We start from the raw sequence: 21,489 nt of genomic DNA on the forward strand, positions 1-21,489 counted from the left end.
ATATATATATATATATATATATATATATATATATATATATATATATATATATATATATATATATATACACACAGAGAGAGAGAGAGCATAAATACAGCGGATGCCTGTACATTACTCACTGATTGGAATCACAACACAGAGAAAAACACCTTACAATCCGGGAGGTTCGGAGGGAACAATCAAAGCACAGATTGGATGTATCGACTTGTTAGCTTGTTTGCTGTCTGTGCCGGTCCAGGAGCTGAAGTATAATGGAGAACACAGTTTACTGTCCGCTTGTACAGATGCTACACTGTTCAACCAGCAGGCAGAACTGAAACCACCAATTTACTGCTGGGAAGACTATGACTGCAGCCAAAAAAAAAGGAAAAAAGACAATGTAAAAGAGGATTGAGTGTATAATGAATCATTTATCGTTTGGAAAGAATTTGACATTTCTATGATTCTCTCAAGCACATGAAAGCAAAAAAAAACAAAACAAAAGAAAGATACGCATGAAGCTATTTTTGTGCATCACAAAAATTTTAATTAAAAGTTTTTGCCAGGAACTAGTGACCAGCCATTGAGCCTTTACTGTCAGTCCACCTGAGGCTGCAGAATCAAACTGCCAACATGAGGACCACATAGAGAAATACGATATATAAGCCTATTTGTATTCTGTTTCATGTCTGTAATCGCAGAAGAGCATAAGTGCTCTTGTGTTTTAAAAATCATTTTGAGAAAGGCAGCATGTACTGCCCTGTGCTTGCAATCACCAGTGATGATTTTGTGCAGGCTCGACATTAATTTCAGTAGGAGCATAATGGGATACATAATTAGTACCAAAACTCTGTGCTTTGTTGCAAGAAGTGAAACAGTCGAGTTCTTATCACCACTGAGCAGACGGCTCACAGAAGCCACATGACAGGGGAGTTTTTGCACAGTTTTGGTTTGCACCTCAGGCCAGGCAAAAAAAAAAAAAAAAAAAAAACGCTTTTGGCTTGTTTCTGGTGGCCACTACGGGGCTCTGTGCAGCTACATGTTAACATTGTGGTCATGTGGTTTTAGGAAATAAAAATGCTGCAGAGAGCTGTCAGACATAAGAAAAACGACGACAAAAATAATATTTACATTTCAAAATTGAACTGACTGTTTTATTTTTGTATAGTTTAATGTTAAAAGAAACACAGCATCAATGTCAAGACAATTATATTCCCTCTGTCTCCCCTCTGTCTGAAGCACTTAAAACTCTTGACACACTTTAATGGCTTTGTCACAGGGCAGCTTGTCAAGCAAAGAAAGAAAAATCTTGGCCACAAGCAAAGTATTCACATAGGCTGGAAGCAACCTTTTCTCTGCGAAGAATAATTTGTTTTTGAGGACTTTTAGCACTGCAGGCTTTCTAAATGAATAAATTGCTGTAACACTTTAGAAGGAAAGGTCAAAAACAAAAAGCTATTATGCAACCTCCAAGATTCCCACTGGCACTTGTCCACAACATTTAAAAGATGTAATCGGTGATGTTAAGACTCATTAAGAAGAGTTTCAGAAGGATGAAATTTTGCATTTTGTAATATTTTGGGTTTATAATACCCCAATTATTTGACAGATCCAACCTCTTAAAGGGATTGTATCTTTTAAATGCCAAGAATTTGCATTCAAGAGATATTGTGGGATGTCCTCTAATAGTTCCTCTAGCAGCTGGAACAGACTGCTGCAGAGCTATGTAATGGTTAAAGCAGAAACACATGTTGCAGCTGATTTACACAGAGTTTCAGCAGCAAGTTGCAAAATGACTTCAGATTTTGCTCATTGAGGATTTAGACTTATGGGGGCATTAATTAATTAATTAATTGATTTTTCATATAATTTCAAACAAAAGTCCTTTGTGTTTTTATTGCATTTTCAAAGCATTGTTGATGCAACACAAAGAGTGATTTAGCGACTAACTCGAACTGATGGATGTATGCTTTTTACAACGTTTTGTAATCATTTCATATTTTATTAATGCACTGCATTGCTTTATGAGTTGTTAAAGCTGTGCTGTGATATGTCATTTACCTAAATGTTTGCATTGGCAAGCCAAAATAAAAAGGACATTCACTTGTTTGATAGATTAAAGGTGGAATGTTTGATCTCTATAAATTTTGGAAACATAAAATGCTATTTAAGCTTTTATTTGTGCAAATCTTCTTTACAAACCCTAAATGTGGTCGTCTTGCAACATTTCAACAAATCTTTCATAAATATTTGGAAGAGAAAATTTAGGAGCCTCGTTACACACTGTGTTAAATATGAATTGCAATGAAAGAAATAGTTTATCTTCAAATATGTATTTGAAATACTGAGGCAATTTGAAAATGCTGCCGTTAAATCACTTTAAAAATGCAAGGAATAGTCAACCAACAGGATTTTATTTTTCTGTATCCCATGGAAAGATTTAAAGAAAAGTCCACAGAGTAATAACAGCACTGAAAGACCTTGATCTTCACACAGAACTCGATTTTAATACAAACTGGAATCTAGGTTGAAAATCACTGTCTGAACTCAAATTCATTTTTAAAACTGAAAGTCCAAAATGGCTGGAAAAAAAAAATAAAAGCACGATCAGTTTATTGATCTGTTTTGTGACCTAATATCAATTAGGCAGCTGAAAGAGGCTTGAAAAGGTTTAACCTGCAATGGGGTGTTATGCTTTATAAAGGAATCAGTCCAGTTGTGAAATATAGTGCAAGTGATAGAGTGTATTATTATTATTTTTATATATCATAACTCCAGAGTTGTCTGAGGTGTAAAATGAGGTCTTTGTTTCCCTGGTAACTACATATTACAAAACTTTGTATTCTTATAACTTACAAATTTAAACATAGAGGATTTATTGCTTTATACATGAATTGGTTTTGATGGCTTTTTCCTAAATAAATAAAATTATAATTTGAATTCTAGTAGGTTTTTGGGGGGTTATCTTTGTCTGATTTAAAAATGTAAGGATCTGAAATTCTTGAGTGTGACAAAATAAATACACAAATAAATCTGTAAAGGGGTAAAAAATACTTTTCCCATCACTCTGTCATTCAATATGACCCCTAACATGATTAGCTGAGGTAATATCACCAGAACAAGGCACTTAACAGTGGGAAAAATACACAAAAAACAATTAAATGAATGTGTTGTAATTCCACATCCAAACACTGTGGTGACAGAAAACCCTAGAAAAACACAACAACTAGTTAAAAGAGCAAAAGAATCTTAAAAAAGTAAGAGGGGGGAAAAAAGTACAACATTTGTAAGAAGTGAAGACCGTGGCAGTGCCATTGGGGATCGAAGCAATCAAGGTTGTGACTGCCAAACGAGGGAGAGTAACTCCAATGTGTGTGTGCATGCGCATGTGTGTGTGTAAAGAGGTAATGAGAAAATGGGGAAAAAGGTAACCAGAGCTGCCAGAGGAACAGCAGAACTGGAAAGGCAGAAGGGGTCAGGGTCAGTGCAGCGCAGATGGTGGAGCTGTACGGGAAATGTCAGGAGAGTTTGTGTAGCGGATAAATAGAAGAATTAATAACTGACTGATTGCAAAACAAATTAACTGTGAGAGCATTAAAACAAAATAAAAGTATTAAAATCCATTCTTGACATAATTCATTAACTCTATGCACTAACAACAGGTGTGCCCTATTCAAGTTATCAGGCAAAAAAAATATTAATTCTGTTTTCATGCAGCACACATCATGGTCCTTATATATCAAGCATATGTGGTTTAAGTTATAATAAAAACGTTTGCAGTTAAAATAAAATGCTTTGCACTTCAGTGACTCTGCAAGAAGGAAAACTGTCTTTGTTCGAAACAAAACACTGATGTAAAAAAATAAGTTGCATACTTTTCTGAATATCATGGAATAATAATTTAGTGAAAGAATGTCTGTGCACAAATATAATTTTAATTATTTCAGGGGGTTTTTGTCATTGCAAAGTAACTGATCTGTGCCTCATTTTGTCACAATCACTGCTGTGTTTATATAGTTCCTAAATAGTTACGAATAAAAATCTAAAAACATTTGTTTCTACCTAACCTCTAGCTACACAAGACAATTTTAGTTTTTAGGACCAAAATTCAGTCTGACTTTGGAGTCCATCTCTTCCGTCTTAATCCCTCCCTCAAATCAATAATAGCTGATCTAATAGAGTTTGCGTTCTCGCTGATTGAGACCAAAACACTAAGTAAAAGGTTCCTGTTCTGTGTTGAAACTGCAGAACTGGACAAAACCAACTTGTTTAAATGTGATGCACGTGAAAAGATCTTTCCTAACAGAGTTCCAGTTTAAATTCCCCGTATCACGCTCTAGGTGAGACGTCGCTGAATTTATTTAAAGTTCTTGTTTCCATGTGAGGCTGAGGCTGGAATTGTTTGCAGACTATAGACATTAGTCATGCAGGCAGCACACCCCATGTGGGTCCACATGGTTCTGGAAGACAATCCGGAGCAGGTGTCAGATGGGTCATGGTCGGTGAACACGGGCAGCACCAGCATAGGAAATAGTTTCTTCTCAATCAACCTCATTCTGTCAAAAGAGTCTTGAATTACAGGTTTACCAACACAAAGTTGTGCAATGCCCTTTTTATTCGTTTAATGTAAGTTTAATCTTTTTCCAAAAATGTGAAATTTTACATTTTTGAAACGTAATGTCTTTTGGTGATGTCACACAAGAGCTGCTTGTTTGGCTTTAATTTTTGACCAAGCTTGAAAATGGAGCACTTATCTTGTTTGATGAAAATGAGTAAGAAAAAACAAACCATCGAGCAACAAAACAAGGAGAAATTTCTCCCCCCCCCAAAAAAAAAAAATAGACATTTCTTGCATGCATCATTCATTTACTGGCATGTTATCTGAAAACGTTTTAATCCTGGTTTTGAGTCTGTGTAGCCACAGCAGTACGTTATTGTCTTTTGCTGTTTTTTTTTCTGTGTTGTTGCACCATTTAATGAAAAGAGCAACAAGCTGCAGAATTCGCTGTTCCACTTATGGCAAGCGGTTTTCAATTTATTAACCAGAGAAGCCACATAGTCATAAATTAGTTCTCCATGGTAAAAACGAACTTTTCAGACATTGAGAACGGGAGTCTTTCTATTTGTAAGGCTAACTTAAACAGCATTCTTTCTAAGACACAAAAATATATCAAATTTCATTCCTTACTATTGGATATGCAACATAAAACATGATGGTAATGATGAGGTCTTCCTTAAGCTGTCTCAAATTTCTCGCCTTCGTGGATGATAAGTGTCTTAATAAATAAGGTCGACATCATGAGACCATGACAGCAGCTCTTTTAATTATAAATCAGCAGCACAAGCTCCACTTCCACTTCACTTAACACACACTCAACAACCTGCCTCTGTCACTACGTCACATACTGGTTTTAAAGGTTAATAGAAACTTTTCCTTAAAAAAAAAACCTGAAGTATGAAAAGATCTTCTCAAACTAGTCTAAAGTGTTTTGTGAAAGAGGTCTGGGTGGGTTCATCATTTCTTGACATATCTGTGATCTCAGCTGGATGGTAATAAATATCCATCCATCCATTTTCTGAACACCCTTGTCCCTCAGTGGGGTCGGGAGGGGTGCTGGTGCCTATCACCAGCTTACGTTCCTGGACAGGTCGCCAGTCTGTCGCAGGGCAACACAGACACACAACCATGCGCACACACCTAGGGGCAGGCAATTTAGACAGACCAATTAACCTAACAGTCATGTTTTTTGGACTGTGGGAGGAAACCGGAGTACCCGGAGAAAACCCACGCATGCACAGGGAGAACATGCAAACTCCATGCAGAAAGACCGGGGCCGGGAATCGAACCCAGAACCTTCTTGCTGCATGGCAACAGCTCTACCAACTGCGCCACTGTGCAGCCCTGGTAATAAATATATTACACAAATATATTCTTCCCACTTAAAATGAACACTGGCTGGCTGAAATTAGCATTTTTACACGCAGAAACTGTCAGATATCTGTAGCTAAAATACAAATTTGAGATAGTTGTGTTTTTGACTAAAAGTGAAAATGGCTACACTACGTTGTCCATAAAGTTTGATATGCTTTCAAAAGTTAAATAAGAAAGCTAAAGAACAAAAAAAAGCGGGGTGAAATTTGAACCAAGTTTTTCCAATAGTTAGTGTTGCTCTGCTTCTGCATTCTAGATAAAACGTAAATCATTTAAATACTTTAGATCTAAAATTGATAAAGCTGTCATTCCAAACAATATACCAGAAATAATGATTTTTCGCTGCCTTATTTCTTTTTTAAAACCTTCTAAAGCAGCATGACTTTAAAGTCATCCTCATAATAAAAGGCTTCCTTGAATCCGTGAAATCACCCTCAGTGGACAGTAGTTATAGCATCTAGCACTTTTTCTGTTTCTCTCAATATATTCAAAGCTCTCTGCAGCAAAGGTCCCATCTACTAAATCATGAAATGCACATACCTGATGTGTGCACTCTTTTCCCCCAACATATACAGGATTACTATTAAGCATATAAAATATTATAATATCATTAAATGTGGAGGTAATAAGCAAAGAAATACGGAATTGAGATGACTGGAATATCTAAATCTGATTTTGGTTAATCTCCTCTTTAACACAAGAAATTTACTTTTATTGTGAAGAAGGTGAATCACACCTACAATGCCATAAAAACATTGTTGTTCAGTACTTTATTTTAAAGTTATTTCTTTCCTCAAAGTTTTATCATGTTGCATCTAATGAGAGAACTACTGTAGGAGTGTGGGATTACTTTCATCTGATTGCTTTAATTCATTCTGACAGGTGTGTCCACACATAGAGCCATAGCTACTGAAATAAGCATTTCTTATTGGCAGCCTCAACAATAATAGTTATTATAAGCTAGAACATTACAGAAAAAAAAAAAACCTTGACTTTGAAATGGAGTAGAGAGAGATTGTTTGAGTCCCTCTCATCAGAAGAGAGAAAATATTAGCCTGACATTGATTGTATATGTGAAGAAAACAGCTGGTATATAATAGCATATGGGTTTGAGCCAGAGCACACTTTCTAATTTAGTGCCATTAATTATGAAAAAGTGGTGAGGAATAAGAAAAGGCTGATGTAGCAACAAAACACTTCACTGTTTATTGCTACTTACCTTCACTGAATATACTAGATACTTTCCAGGATCGAGACGTAAAACTTTTACAAGAGACTGGGAGTAAAAAAATTTAAGCTCTCCCTCACTGCAAACATTTTATGACTTTGAAGCATTAAATCTTGAGCCAAAAGTATTGTGGTGTCATTTTCTGTTGTTTCGTCATTGCTTAAACGTCTATTTTGTTTCTAAGACAGTTCGGGATGTAGAGGCGTTTTACTAAGAGAACATTAAATAGTGGATACAGCAACGAGCAATGGTTATTATGTTGGCATCTTTCTTAAGTAAACAAATCAAATGCCCCCAAAACTGCTGACTTTACTGCCGGAAATCAATTTAAAAAATGGTGATTTGATTAGTTTAATTCATTAAGTTCAGGATGTTTATAGGTTTTTCACAGTGAAGCAATGAGTGAATAGCTTGCTATAAAATCAGGTTGTAATATAACCTTCATGCCGTTTCAACCCAGATTTCTGACTCACCAGCAGAAACAATTTCAAAAACTCAATTGGGTAGAAAACTACTCTAAAAAGCTTCTGCAAAAGCCAACTGATGCACTTATAAAGTCTCAAGGGACAGTCTTTGATTCAAAGCCCTTGTAAGAGCCTTTTTTCAGTGTAATTTTGTCCATTTATGATGATTTAGCCCTCGGAAGCCAAAATAATTGATTATTCTCATTACAAAATGTTCTCCAGCGGACTGTTCAGCCTGCAACCACAACCCCATTCAATGAAATTATACATTATTGCTCCATTTTACATTCCAGCCTTTCTCCACAAACTCTGCCTCACACCTTCTGCAGATTGACAATATTAAAGAAATCCACAGCAGATTATGAGGTAATGAGCAAATAATGGTGTAGCTATGTCCAATTAAGGCATTTAAGTGTCTCAATATGGATTTACTTATCTCTTTAAATATGTCCAGAGTCATCTTATGCAGCTTTCTGCAGTTATGGGAAAATAATACCACATTCCCAAAATGGAAAAATATTAATTTAGCATGCCTCCAATCAGCTGTTTTGCAATTTATCAAAATTATATTGTTTAACCGAATGTAAAACTGTTGTTTCATGCCACATATTTTTAAACCGTTGCAGGAAACATTGCCCATTCAATATTTTAAAAGAAAAAAAACTTAATGAAAAGGTTTGTTGTGAGTCACTTTACCCCCAACGCTTATCTTCACATTTAGGATTTGGAGTTTAGTTGTACCTTTGTCTTGTTTTTACTTTACAGTCACTAACCTTGAATGTCAGTGTTGGTTTTGCTCCAAATGTTTTTCTGCTCTTATTGATTTCTACACTTTTGTAAATTTCATTCAGCCCCTTTATTAACTTTAGATCAATAGGTTCTTTCTATTCTGGCTCGCAGGCACAAGATCCAGCTAAAAGTGATTACAAGCAGTAGAGGGAAAAATTTCTCACACAATCTGTCAGAGCAATCAAAGTTTACCATGTCATTAGTACCTGACAACATAAATGTGCAGTAGCAAATAAATATGTTAAAAGAGCATATCCAGCATTTACTCATTAAATCTCCATGTCAAATCAGCACTATTGTGATTCTCTTAGCTTATATTCTTAGCTTTGGAGTGCATGGTCCTTAGTGGATACGTCACTGATTTGGCTGCATTTTTGAAGGAGTGTGCACAACGGAGCCAGTTCAATCCCTCTTGCTGAGATAATGTTCTTTTGTCTTTTAGAAGTAAAATCCCATTTCACTTAGGGTGCATTCACACCAACGTCTAGTTTGTTAGGTGAAGTCTGAATATTAATTGAACTGTGATGCAGACCACCAAAAAACCTAGGTTTCAGTTTGCTTGATTTAAATTCTGGTGCACATGTGTAACTGCACCAGAATGTATCTGTATATGTTCACGCCGAGCAGACTGGACACCAATGTAAAAGGAGGAAGCAGACCATAGTGCAGGCCATTACAGGTCAATTCAAGCAAAACAAACATGCATGTCCTGTACCAGCAGGAGAAATAGCTAACCCTTAACCCTAACACTAACCCATAGAGAAAAGAAATCCTACAGCTGCTAAAATCTAGCAACTCTACTTTTGTTTACATGTGAAAAAGTAGGTTCAGTGTCTTCTTCTGAGGTTTTTGTGGAGCTGCATCTTACCATACCTCTCCAGTCAGTTCAACACAGCAGTGTCTGCAGTATCGATTACATTCAGTGTTGCTGTGTTGATATCAGTGCTTCATTTTCAGTGAATGTGCACAGCAAAATGCAACTGAAGTCTGAGATTAAGAAATGGTGACATGTAAACTGCTTGCAGCTGAATTCCAGCAAAAGTGATACATTGATTATTGCACTGATGAAAAGATTCCTGAAACCTGAAGACACATTAGTTTCCTAAAGGCGCTTTTCCACAAAAGCAACTGTAACTGGTGTGGTCCCGGTCTACCACAGTCAGATTTTCCATTAGCAGATTCGGCATGGCTCGACCTGCCTGTTCTCAGATTTCCATACCCATTTCAGGGGAACCACTAGAAGGACCGAGCTAGGTACGACACCAAAGAACCTTGATTGCATTAGTTGATTGGCTCATGTAACTGTGCATGAGCCAATCAGTAGTTCCAGTTCTGTGGGACACCGGAACTACATATTATTAGCTTGTGATGTGAATTTTATTTTTCCTTTGGATTAAAAGAATAACAAAGTTCATGCGTGTCTATTGGTTTAAATATTTTGACTGCATTACTTAAATCTAAAACGTTGCACATTTAAAAAACAAAAGTTTTTTTTTATAAGTTCACAAATGCAAGCAGAAGTTTAGCACATACTTCACATAGCAGGTGCGCCCAAAAAAGTCAGACAATGAGGGTGAAAACCACAGAGAGCAAGAGGAGTTCAAGCAGGTGTTGGCTTAAATTGTATCTCTATGCACCGAGCTGTTTTTTTTTGTTACTGACAGGGGCTGAGTTTGTTCCCCTTTTGGTCTTTTCTCCAATGCCTCTGTGTGTAAAAACATGGTTAAATGTGAAGCGTATAAAGGATTGTGTACAACTTCATTTCAGGGCTCTGCTTTTCTGACTTCCAGGGAAAAGAGACTTTGAATGCTTTTTCCTTTGAATAGAGCCTTTTGAAAGATTGAACTTTCTCTATTCCAGCAGTTTCTCTCCCCTTTATTAAAGGATTTCCACGACACTGCAAACATGAGTGGAGAGATGACCATAGCTGCTGCACGTTCACGGTCTGCCCACAATAGTAAGGAACAGACTTCATAATGGAGTAGCTCACTACCTGGAGTGAAACCGGTGAGCGACTTGCCAGTGGAAAAGTGCCTTTAGATTCTTTAGCTTTAGATCTGATCTGAAGAATCTTGGTGTGATTTTTCACAATTTATGTTCCTTGATTTTCATTCCAAGCTCAAAATTGGACATGAGAAATTATCTTCAGAAAGACTAAGTGAATAAGCACCGTAACATTTTCATTTAAGGTGCTCCTGCTTTCCTGCCAGTCTAAACCTGTTCCGTCACTAAACATTTTTTTTTTCTCTGCACTAGTCCTCAGCTGTTCCTCCTCTCCTCATCATCACCTGCACCACCTGTCCCTTATTAAGACTAATTAGATAAGCAAGTTATGTCCACAAAAATCAGTCATCTTCCTAATGTTTGTCACTCCGCAGAAAAACTCTGGGTAATTAGCAGCATCCGAACAACACATTAGCAAACTTAATTACAGTCTTTTACTTTTTAACCCTGCAAACTTAAGAGGAAAAATTTAGACAACAATGCACCAGGTAAAATCACATTTACATATGATAAATGAACGTGAGATCTAAAGAACAGAATGTTACTTCATCATATCAGCAGCATTTATTTAGTTTGGAGCATCAATCTTGTACCTGCTGCAGTAATAAATCCTCAAATGAAACTCTGCTTAAGAACTGGCATAGCGAACTGAAACAGACAAATCATCTCTAAAAGTAAACAGTTTAATAGACACTTTGTATGCTCAGTGTCTCATAAACTTCTTTTGCTTGTTAGGTTTTCCATGCATTCATTACATTTATTCACATATAAAACTCCACCACTCAAAGACTTTCTAAATTTTGATTTTAAAAGGAGGAAAAAGGATGTCATCCTATAAATGTACAGCTTTGTGCTTGTTCTCTAAATGGCCTAGTGAATCATGTGGCGTTGCATACCACAGCCTGTACAAACATGCAAACCATCATGTGGCTCAACAAGCAGCCACCACTGTGTTTCCAAAACTCATTTAAGCCAGCGCTGCACTGATTAGCGCTCTGCTAGAATCCCAGCAGATAAATACCCAGATATAACTGTCCTCTAAGCATCAGCAGATTCACCAATTTGCAGAGACTCCCAGTTGACTTGGTGGCGGGACTTATTTGAAGCGATCACGTCACAGTCATTTTCAGCTATACGAACATGTATTGATGTGGTCTCACAAGCTTCATGGCTGCTAAAATATGAATCACAGTACACACTTATTCTCACACGGGTAAAATGAACAACAGGTCACATTCTTTCAAACCTAATCTTGCTCAGACTTGGCTTTGGTAAAGCTCCACGTCTCCCATTAAATATGAGGCTGTAGACTAATCAGATGTTTTGAACTAAACCAACCGAGCAGTTTGTGTGTCTTTTTTAGCTCCGTATATACACAGGAAGATATTTTACAGTATCCTGAGATTCTGCATGGCCTATAATTTTTAGTCACGAGGGTAGTAATTAAAAATAACCATGAAAAAATGGGACATTCTCTCTAGATCCACAGCATTAGTGGTCGTCAATTCTTTGTGTGTAAAGCCTCCAGCTGATGTTATTCTGCGCCTAAACCAAGATATACCCACATTGCAAAAGTTGAGCGTACAGTTAAGCCGCATATTTTTCTTTATTTTTTTTTTTTAGATTTATATTTAAAACTACTTTTATTCACCCATAAATCATATAAATAACATTGAACATGTTGAAAGTTATGTATATCTTTCTCAATATTCTGTAGAAAAATCCTGTATTGGCACCGGGAAATAAACCAATCAAACCTTTCCTATAATTGCTGACATTTTTTTCTGCAAGTTTGTGTATTTTTGATGATGCATCAGACAGAATCAATTAAATCAATCAAACCAATCACACTGTTTTGTTCCCATGGGAAAATCTGTCTTGGACTCTGGAGCTGATTCAATAACCACCTTGGCAACACAACAAGCAGTAAATCTGCATAGCGCTAACCCTCCCAGTCACATGAAGAAACATACACATATCCCATCATTTAGGGTAAAAAATATTAAAATAAAAAACTAAGAAATAAAACAAGACGTGTCTTTTCTTAATGTTATTTAACAAGATGAACAAATGTTTAAACTGATTCACTTTGCACTCTAAATCTTCTACTCGGAAAACAGCATGTATAAAGGATCTGATAAAACTCTCTGCGCCTGTCTGAGAACAGATTGTTCATGAACGAAGTCAAAGGAAGGGTTTCCAGCCATCCCAATCACTTTCATGGCAACCTGTACGAGTCGCAGCAGTTCAGCTTTGGACTGTGCAGGAAGATTGATCATTACCCCACTCACCATATCTAATGATGCTCTCCAATACAGCCTGTTAGGACAGGAACAAGATTTTCTCATTCACAGTAAACGTCCCAAGTCTGCGTAAACAATAGAACCTTTGCTGTAAGCGAGAACATGGTCATTATGTTCAATCCTGCTGAAGAAGAGATCAATAGCAACACATCATCTGTAAGAATTGATTCGGCATTCACAAACAACTTTTTTTAAAAGTCAACCATCATGCAAAGTCAAAAGTATTTCAGGTATTCAAGTATTTCAAGAACGTTAGCTGGAGATAGGCACCAGCACCCCTCCCGACCCCACTGAGGGATAAGGGTGTTCAGAAAATGGATGGATGGATGGAAGTATTTCAAGAAGAGATGCAGGTTATTTCCAAACCATGCAACAAAGGATTTTTCTTTAAGAAGTTGCCAGAGTTTCACTTAATGCTTGACTTTAACCTTAAAGCTAATAGTCCACAGAACAGGACTTATGGTGGGCGTGTGGAAACCTGCTCAGCACACATCTCCATTAAGATACTCCACGACTGACGGTGCTTAATCTAAGAGAAAGTGGAGCCACTTTACAATGCTGTCGCCATGTTGCTTTTGTCTTGGTAACAGCCCGCCTAACTTTATTACATCGTGGAATATTTCTGTCTCACAGCGAGTGAGAAGCTGACACCAGATACATCTCTGCTGTCAGCAGTGAGTCAGCCTGCAGAGCTCTAATACAAAGTGCATGTGATGGGAAATGTGAGCACGGACAGATCAAGTGTGGGAGTCACAGTAGTATGAAAATGAAAAGTGTGAGTCAGAATTTACAACTTCTGTACTTGTTTGACATCCCAGCTTAGGAATAAAATGTATTCTTAGGTAAGTAAAATGTCTCTGCCTCTTCACTTTATTTGAGATTCAGTCTCCCACATATAGATCCAGTTCAGAACTTGCATTGGAAGCAAAATGAGTTCCAGTTTGTCTTTCAAAATATTTTCTTTAGAAAATAAAAAGCATGGGAAGGTGCTTGTGATTCGACACTTTTGGTAAAAAAAAAAAAAAAGTCAGGGTTTTAAGATCCTTAAAATTCTTTGATCTACAAATCCTTTCATGGGATTATACAGACAGTGGACTGTTTTTCCCAGTCATGCAAAGTGTAAAATGCTCCCCCATCCCATCTTATTGTGAGATGTCAGTCAGCTACACGATGTTGGGGGGACAAGAATTCCCTTGGACATTTCCTTAGCAGAAAAAAAATAAGAATATCACCCTTAAGCTTTTTTTAAGGTAACAAGCTTTGGCAACAAGCTATGAATGTCAGACAGCAATATGCACAACCGTTTACAGCAATTACAGAAGAACAAAATGCAGCAACTTAATTGTCAAACAGTTTTCTCAGATCCAAGACAATCATCTAAAAAGAGCAAAAATAACATAGAAGACTTTCTATTTTGGATAATAAGCACATTTAAATTATTTAGCTGGGGCTTATTCTGCTTTTTTAATTAATCTTGGTACATTCCAGCCACTTGCTCTAGTAAGAAAATCTAGAACTAAGGTATCCAAACTTGCACTACAAACATTTGTTAAAGAATTGAAAGAACTGGTCGTTTCCAGGAGCTCAATGAGTTCCAGTGTAACGCCGTAATAGGAGGCCGCCTGTGGTATAATTCCAGTCATGAAATTTCCTCAGTACTTACAGTATTATCCCACAGCCAACTCTTAGTAGTGTTATACCAAGGGGAAAGTGACTGAAAACGACAGGAGCCACGTTAAATCACAGAGTAGACTCCGTGGATGCAGAGGCACAAAGTCAATAGCTGCAGACCTACAAACATCAAGTGGTCTTCAGATCAACTCAACGATGGTACAAAAGCAAAGCATTGGCTGCAGTGGTGTAAAGAACGTATTCTCTCACATGACTAATTATTCCCTTTCTGCCTATTAATTCAATGTGCAGGGGTTGCATCTTAGAACGATACATCTTCATGCTCCCTACTTGGCGTTAACAGTTTTTGAAGATGGTCTTTTTGTATTGCAACGTGTCTGCTCACCTGTGAACAAAATAAAGTCCATAAAAAACATAGATGAGCCCGTTTGGTACGGAAAAATATGGCTGGCCAGCACAAAGCTCTGACCTGAACTCAATAAAACACCACTGTGATAAGGGAGACTGCAAGCAAGGACTTCTCGTCCAACATTAGTTTCTGATCTTACAATTGCTCTTCTGGGCTAATGGTAAAAAAACATTTCCATAAACACACTGACAGATCTCATGACAAGAGTTCTGAGAAGACTTGAAGCCACAAATGGTTAGCCAACTGAAACTGATTTTAAACACTGTTAACACCCTTTTCCGTGTTTTCCTCTCTTTTAATGTGTATCTGTACATCAGTATTAAAATGGATCTAGGTAATATAGTAAGTATTATTGTAGCTGCTATAACAATAATCAGGTGTTGCAACAATAATATTTCTGCTGCAGCAGAAACAGAAGCAGCAATTGTATTTTTAAAATAATTTAAACTGCTATACAGTTCGACATTTTGCTACACAGCACTATTTTCTAAGAATGGTCTACTGACTATGAGTGTAATCTTTGCTTTGTGCATGCTCTTCATTTTAAGCAGGCCTGCAGTTTATGAGCTATAGTAAAAACAATCCTCAAAGCAGCCAATAATGATGTAACTGACTGTGGAATAGTCTGTAAAAAAATATGTGCACAAGAATTGAAAACAATTTGATTCAGAACATTAAACTAATCGCACTTTGTTTCATCGTTTTATAGTCCTCTGAAAAAACAATCAGGTGCACCAGGACACTAGGGGCAATAAGCACCACCGTTCTTTGAAGTCCTCAGAGAGAACATCAGCAGATCATGATGACCAAGGAACACATCAGACAATTAATGCAAATGTGCAAAAGTTTGAAGTAGGATTCGATTAAAAACAATCTACTTTGAACATCTGACAGAGTAGGAAAAGTATGAGAATCTGTTGACAGCCCAAATGTCAGTCATGCATTCTATAAAAAAAAAAAAAAAAAAAAAAAAACCCCTTTCCTGAAAATTGGCAACAACATATCTATAGTTGAAAGTAACCCAGAAAAAGTCCAGAAGCCTTATTTGGAGTTTGCTATAAAGCATATAGGGACCCAGCAAAAATGTAGAATAAGGTGTTTGATGCAAGTTTTTGTCTTCATACTGAAAACTGAGATAAAAAAAAATAAACTTTTCGATGCAACTGAAAACTACATTATTTCTTGTAGCTGTAATTGAAGAAAATATTTCCCACACTTTTTAGATTTTTAGTTGTACACTTTAAATGGACTCTGCCTCTCAACCGCAGACTGCTGGAGATACAGGCACTACTAGCCCCTCTCGCAATCCTGAAAGGATAAGTGTGTTAGATAATGGATGGATTTACAGTGGATGTGCTACTAAAAAACATCCTAATACCATTTCATGAATAATTTTCATAAGAGTTGTAAACACTTTTGCAAGGGACTTATGTCTTTGCAGTAATTTCTTAAAATACGGTTGTATTATAGAACATAAAGTCTGGAAGAACAGAAGAATCATGCCTGTATCTAAAAAATAAACAAAACTGCCACCTATTGGCTGGTATGTTCTTTGGCTTAAATGTGGTAACTTTGGATATAGTCCATTAATTGGTCAGCCTTAGAGGTTATTTTGGACAAAGCACAGCCTGGTAAAAAACAGCCCCTCATTCCTACAGAAACTCTGAACCCTCAGGTATTGAGCAGCAGTTGCTTGTAGGTGTAGACTCTGATAAAAGTTAAAAATTATACCCAATCACTAACATTTGGCTGTGATATATGCAGTGTGCCAGTTTGATGTTATGAAGCACATTAACAATTATGTGTGCTCGAAACAACCATCCCCTGCTGCGAAGAGAGAAGTGCCGTGCCAAACGAGACGGCTGTTAATTTAATTCAATATTTGGAAGCGTGGCTAGCACGGACTGAATGGCCTTGTTCACTGCGTCCGCTGACATTGCTAAAACTGCAGCCAGACTACATTTCTAAATTAGTACGGAAAATCAACGTCCTCGCTCACAACGCCACCTTTTCGCTGACTGACCCAGTTGAAGAGAAATTGAGCTCAATGGGAGAAACCCCATTGAGCAGGAAGTGGACAGGGAGATGAGAATCAAGTACAATTATTTTAAGCTCACATAAACAACTCCTGGCTTAGTAATAGCTGGCACAGATATGAGCTGCACCTACACATTACCAATATTTCACAAGTAATTATATTTTTGTAATGGTTATTTGCAAGAATACACATTTTTTTCAATGCCGCAACACTTTTCTCCACTGAAAAGGCATTGCAAGTTGTACATTTTGATAATCGTTTTTCCAGCATTTCGTTTTAGCTTTAGAAGGTATAAATTTCTTACTCAAGGCCAAGCCATTTCAGCTCTTTAGGAGCCCTTCTCGTAGTAAAATACAGAGGGAAGCTCTCCATGTTGGCCTTTCTGAACTAACATGCAGATATTTCAAACACATCATTCAATATGTTCTGTTGCTTAGAAATCTTTTGCTTCCTTGTTATTGAGAGATGAAAGTGTTGTAGGTGTTTAATAGGAAAGAATGCAATATACTGAAATGTCTTTTTTATGTATCTCAGATGTGTTCAAGACCTCAGAATATACGTTGGAACATTTTGATTTTTGCTAGATGTATGGAGAACATTTACAGAGAGCAAGATGCAGATTTTTTGGCATCAATGTAGCATGAAATGCTCTCTTCTGTCAGAGTAAAGGAGACTGCTGAAACGTGGACTTTAGAGGTATGTCACTGAGGGCACCGCCACAGAGCTCCACCCCACCAATGCCTATTGGTGCCAAGCTAAAATGGAGACCTGCCTCCAGGAGGAATGTTTATCCAAGCTGAGCACAGAGCCTTATTGCTCAAAGAAGCATGAGTGGATTTCTGTTCTGCAGCAGCTCTGTGCCATTTCAGCCAGAGACCTGCACAAAATGAGCCTTCTCTCACCCGTGATGAGAACAGCTCTTTTAAAGAGGCATAGCAGAGATAAATTAACAAGGTGTGATGAAGCGTAACATGTGCGCACCAGAAAGAAGGAATTCAAGCACTAAAAAGATCCCTGCATTCCAAACGGACTGAGGAGGAACAGAAATCAAAAGATGTTAGAAGAGATAAAAAATTTTTAAACTTTGAAAAATCATTTCTTAGTGAGCTTACCAGGGGCAAGCAAGAAAAGTTGAAAATGTTATTTAAATATTTCTTACATACGCGAGTTTGGTTACACAACAACTTTAAAAAGAGAGATCGGACCAGTTAAGCTTTTTCCTGAAGGACCAATCTCGATCCACACCGAATCCAAATAGAGGTCCAACCAAACTGGTGGAACTATTTAGATGCTTTAGCTTAGACTTAAACCAGTGTCCTTACACGGCTCAATGGAAAGAGAAGTTGTCTGGTTATTTAAATGTTGCCATTTTAATTCCAGCTTGCTCAAACAATATGTTAATGAGCTCTTGGGCTAGCCACTTAACCCCAACTTGCTGACTGATCTCCATATTGGTGAATTACTGTGAGAGTAGCAGAGTGAGTGAGACTTGTAGTGTAAAAGTCCATTTAGTGGTTTGAAAGGTAAATGGACTGAATTTATATAGTGCTTTTCTAGCCACTGACCACTCAAAGTGCTTTACACGAGAGCCATGCGCAGCCAAATGCACTCACATTTGACTTGGGGTTAAGTGTCTTTCCCAGGAGGAAATAAACATGTGACAGGAGAAAGACGTAATTCAACCAACAACTTTCTGATTGCAAGACTACTCCACTCTCTGAGCCACAACAGCTATGAGTAGAAAAGAACTATACAAGTTCAACCGATTTCTTTTGAGTACAATTGGAAAGCCAGACAATGAGCTCCTAAAAATGAAAAACACCTATCCACTAGCCCAGATATATGGATGACACCTGGATCAAAATGCAGGTCGAATAAATGGAAGCCTTTGATGATCACATCAGCTCAGTGAACTACAACATCAAGTTCAGAATGGAGTATCCCAAAGAGAAGAACCTACATTTTTAGACTGCTTTGTGCACAGTGAGAGAGAGGAAAGTCTATTGAAAGTCTATAAACATGGACGAGCATCTGGTTTTTCAATCACATCACCCACTGAAACATAAAGTGCCAGTCATGAGAGCTCTGCACTTCAAGAAAACACTTCAAACTGGTATCCAGGATTTCATGAAAGTGTTCAACTCTGTACAATGAGGGACACAAGAAGAAGCAGGGGAACACCTGTGGCTTAGAGAGTATCCAAGAAACTGAGAATAATTTCCAAACATTATAGTCCAATAACACTCGTAGACAGAGACTGGTTCGTCCCAAGGATAAAACACTCAAACACAAGGTCAGTAGTGTGATACGTAGTCTAGGACCGTGAGGACTGTTTAGTTCTTTACACTGAAAAAACTAAACAGCAGCTACACAAATGGACGGCCCAGAGCAGTAGAGCAAACTCGTCGAGTCAAGAATGAGTGGGTCACTTGCATCTCAAGAATGTGTTTGTATGGAGCAGTGTGAACATTTTGAACAGGGAAGACAGATTTGAGAGAGGAGAGAAAGACGTCATCCAGATTAAACATGAAAATACATCACAGATGGCCTCAGATTTGCACTTTCTAACACCTAGTACAATCCTGACTCTTCTCCCCTGTTTCTCAGCAATAAACACTTTGGGACATGACCAAAATAACACTCATGGCTTCACTAGCGACACGTTCGGATCATCAAGCAACAGCGATGCATACAATGAGCTAAATAATGAGCAGGACTAATGACTCATCTCCTAATTGCTCCATCAGTGACTTCAATAGCGCTATTAGATTTTGATCATTCTGAAAACAACTTATATGCCTCTAACTTCCAATCATGTTCACAACTAATGAATCCTTTTGGATTAGAGCTGAAACATCTTAAAGAAACAAGAGACAAAGTCCAGTTGCCTTCTACTCAAGGACTTACTGTCAGATTGAATTTATTTTAGCTAGACAAGGCTAAAATAAATTATTTCAATCCAACTACTTTAAAATATACTTATTCAAATGTATCTTCTAATTATTTTTTGTGCATTTTACTTTTGTATGTCTAATTTGTTCATGTTAAAAAGAAACAAGAATAAGAACTTGTCTTGTGATAGTGGCAAAAAAGTAAAGAAATAGTAAACTATTTAAAATCTATTTTAACAAGACTGTGTCATCTCTGTTTGCTCTGCGGCTAAAGCTAAGACGTTCATTAGCAATGATTGCCTCAGGTACAGAAGCTGAATTTCGTAGCCATATGCATTTTAGCATTAATTACGTCACTGAACTATAACACTGACATTTTTCAAACCATAAACATTGTGATTGTTTTAATTGTCATGTAAACTGGGAGTTTTAAGGTTAATCTGTTTTATTTTATTTTATTTTTTTCATATTTTATTAACATTTTAAAATTGTTTGGGTAATGTTTAATACGTCCCAGAAGTTCTTCTTGTTGTGCATGAAATCAACAATAATGTCAGACACACTAATATAATTATATATGCCTGCTCACAGCTCATGTTTGGTCGCCTAACCTTTTGTCTCCGGCAAAATGATGCAGCTTTTGTTCTGTTTTTTTTTTTTATTATTATTCCGCCGTCTAAACTGCGATTTTCAGAGCTGGGGGAAAAAAAAGATGTTCTTACTGTCCCCAAAGAGAAAACAAGGAATTACATGTGCGTTCCCTGCAAAACCACACAGACACCAAAACATACCATTTAGGAAAGTATAAGGCACTTCATTCAAACTTTATCTCGGAGGAAGACAGTTTGCGTTGAGCCGCTTTCCCTCAGTTGTAATTTGATATCAGGAATCTTACCCTGGATGTGCTGGTTCACCACGCTCTCCAGCCGATCCAATCGCTCCATTATCCGGAGAGTGTCCCCTTTTTTGTCCCCTTCCAACTTTCCCACTGCTAAAGGCATGGGGACCTTGATGTAAATATTGGCGATGTAGTTAGTAACCCATCCGACATAGAGCAGGCAAACAATGTTGGTCATGCCGCTCAGGATTACGCATGTGGACACCAAAGTTTTGGTTCTCCTGGTGCAAGCCATGCCGACATCCCTCCATGCAGCACAGCCTGCAGTCTCCCCTCGGATCGCGGCACAGGGCGACAATTTCCCGCACACGCAGATACACGCACAAAGAAAAAAGAAATCCTGTAAGAATAAAGTTATTCCTGGCGAGTACGCAGCGGTGCAAAAAAAAAAAAAAAAAAAAAAGAAAGAGATGCCAAGCACAGAGCGTCTACTTTAAAAGTGCCGCGGGTTTATTTGTTACGTTGCTGAAAGACAGGTAAGTGGTGCAAAAAAAAAAAATCTACAGGTGAAGGACCCTCCTCTCCTTTTCTCTCTCGCCCTACTGCGAACCTCCGCGCGTACAGTTGCATTTGAGGTTTGAGAAAACAGGAGGGACAGAGTGCATCCTGCTGCAGCCAATGGGAGAGATGGAGAGGACTGACAGCCTCCGAGTCTCCGCTACGCGCTGATTCACTCTGATCCGATCGGATCGTTCTTATCGTGCAACTAAAAAAAAAAAAAAAGAATCTATAAACAGCTATTGAAACAACAACATAGAGCATTTTTATATGTCATTCATGGTCTTTTCCCATTGCAAATCCATTCTAAGTATAATGATTTTTTTTTCTTCAGTACTGCTCTATAGTTTACCAAAGAAAACATTCATCACTCTTATCCTTATCTGCTCTGAATCTGGATCAGCTCGTAGGATAGAGCCAAAAA

The 21,489-nt window shown here is 37.6% G+C and overlaps 1 protein-coding gene across 1 annotated transcript in view; it reads right to left on the reverse strand.

The window, feature by feature from the left end:
* galnt18b (UDP-N-acetyl-alpha-D-galactosamine:polypeptide N-acetylgalactosaminyltransferase 18b) overlaps window positions 1-21,228 on the reverse strand; it is a 108,309-nt gene extending 87,081 nt beyond the window's left edge. Inside the window, exon 1 of the mRNA XM_015031422.1 lies at window positions 20,565-21,228. Coding sequence (XP_014886908.1) covers window positions 20,565-20,802 — 238 coding nt within the window. The 5' untranslated portion in view covers window positions 20,803-21,228. The remainder of the gene's footprint in view (window positions 1-20,564) is intronic.
* Between the last annotated feature and the right edge of the window lie 261 nt (window positions 21,229-21,489).

This window comes from Poecilia latipinna, unplaced genomic scaffold (genome assembly GCF_001443285.1).
Source record: "Poecilia latipinna isolate Pla-1442-1.1 unplaced genomic scaffold, P_latipinna-1.0 Scaffold207, whole genome shotgun sequence".
Classification (NCBI taxonomy): domain Eukaryota; kingdom Metazoa; phylum Chordata; class Actinopteri; order Cyprinodontiformes; family Poeciliidae; genus Poecilia; species Poecilia latipinna.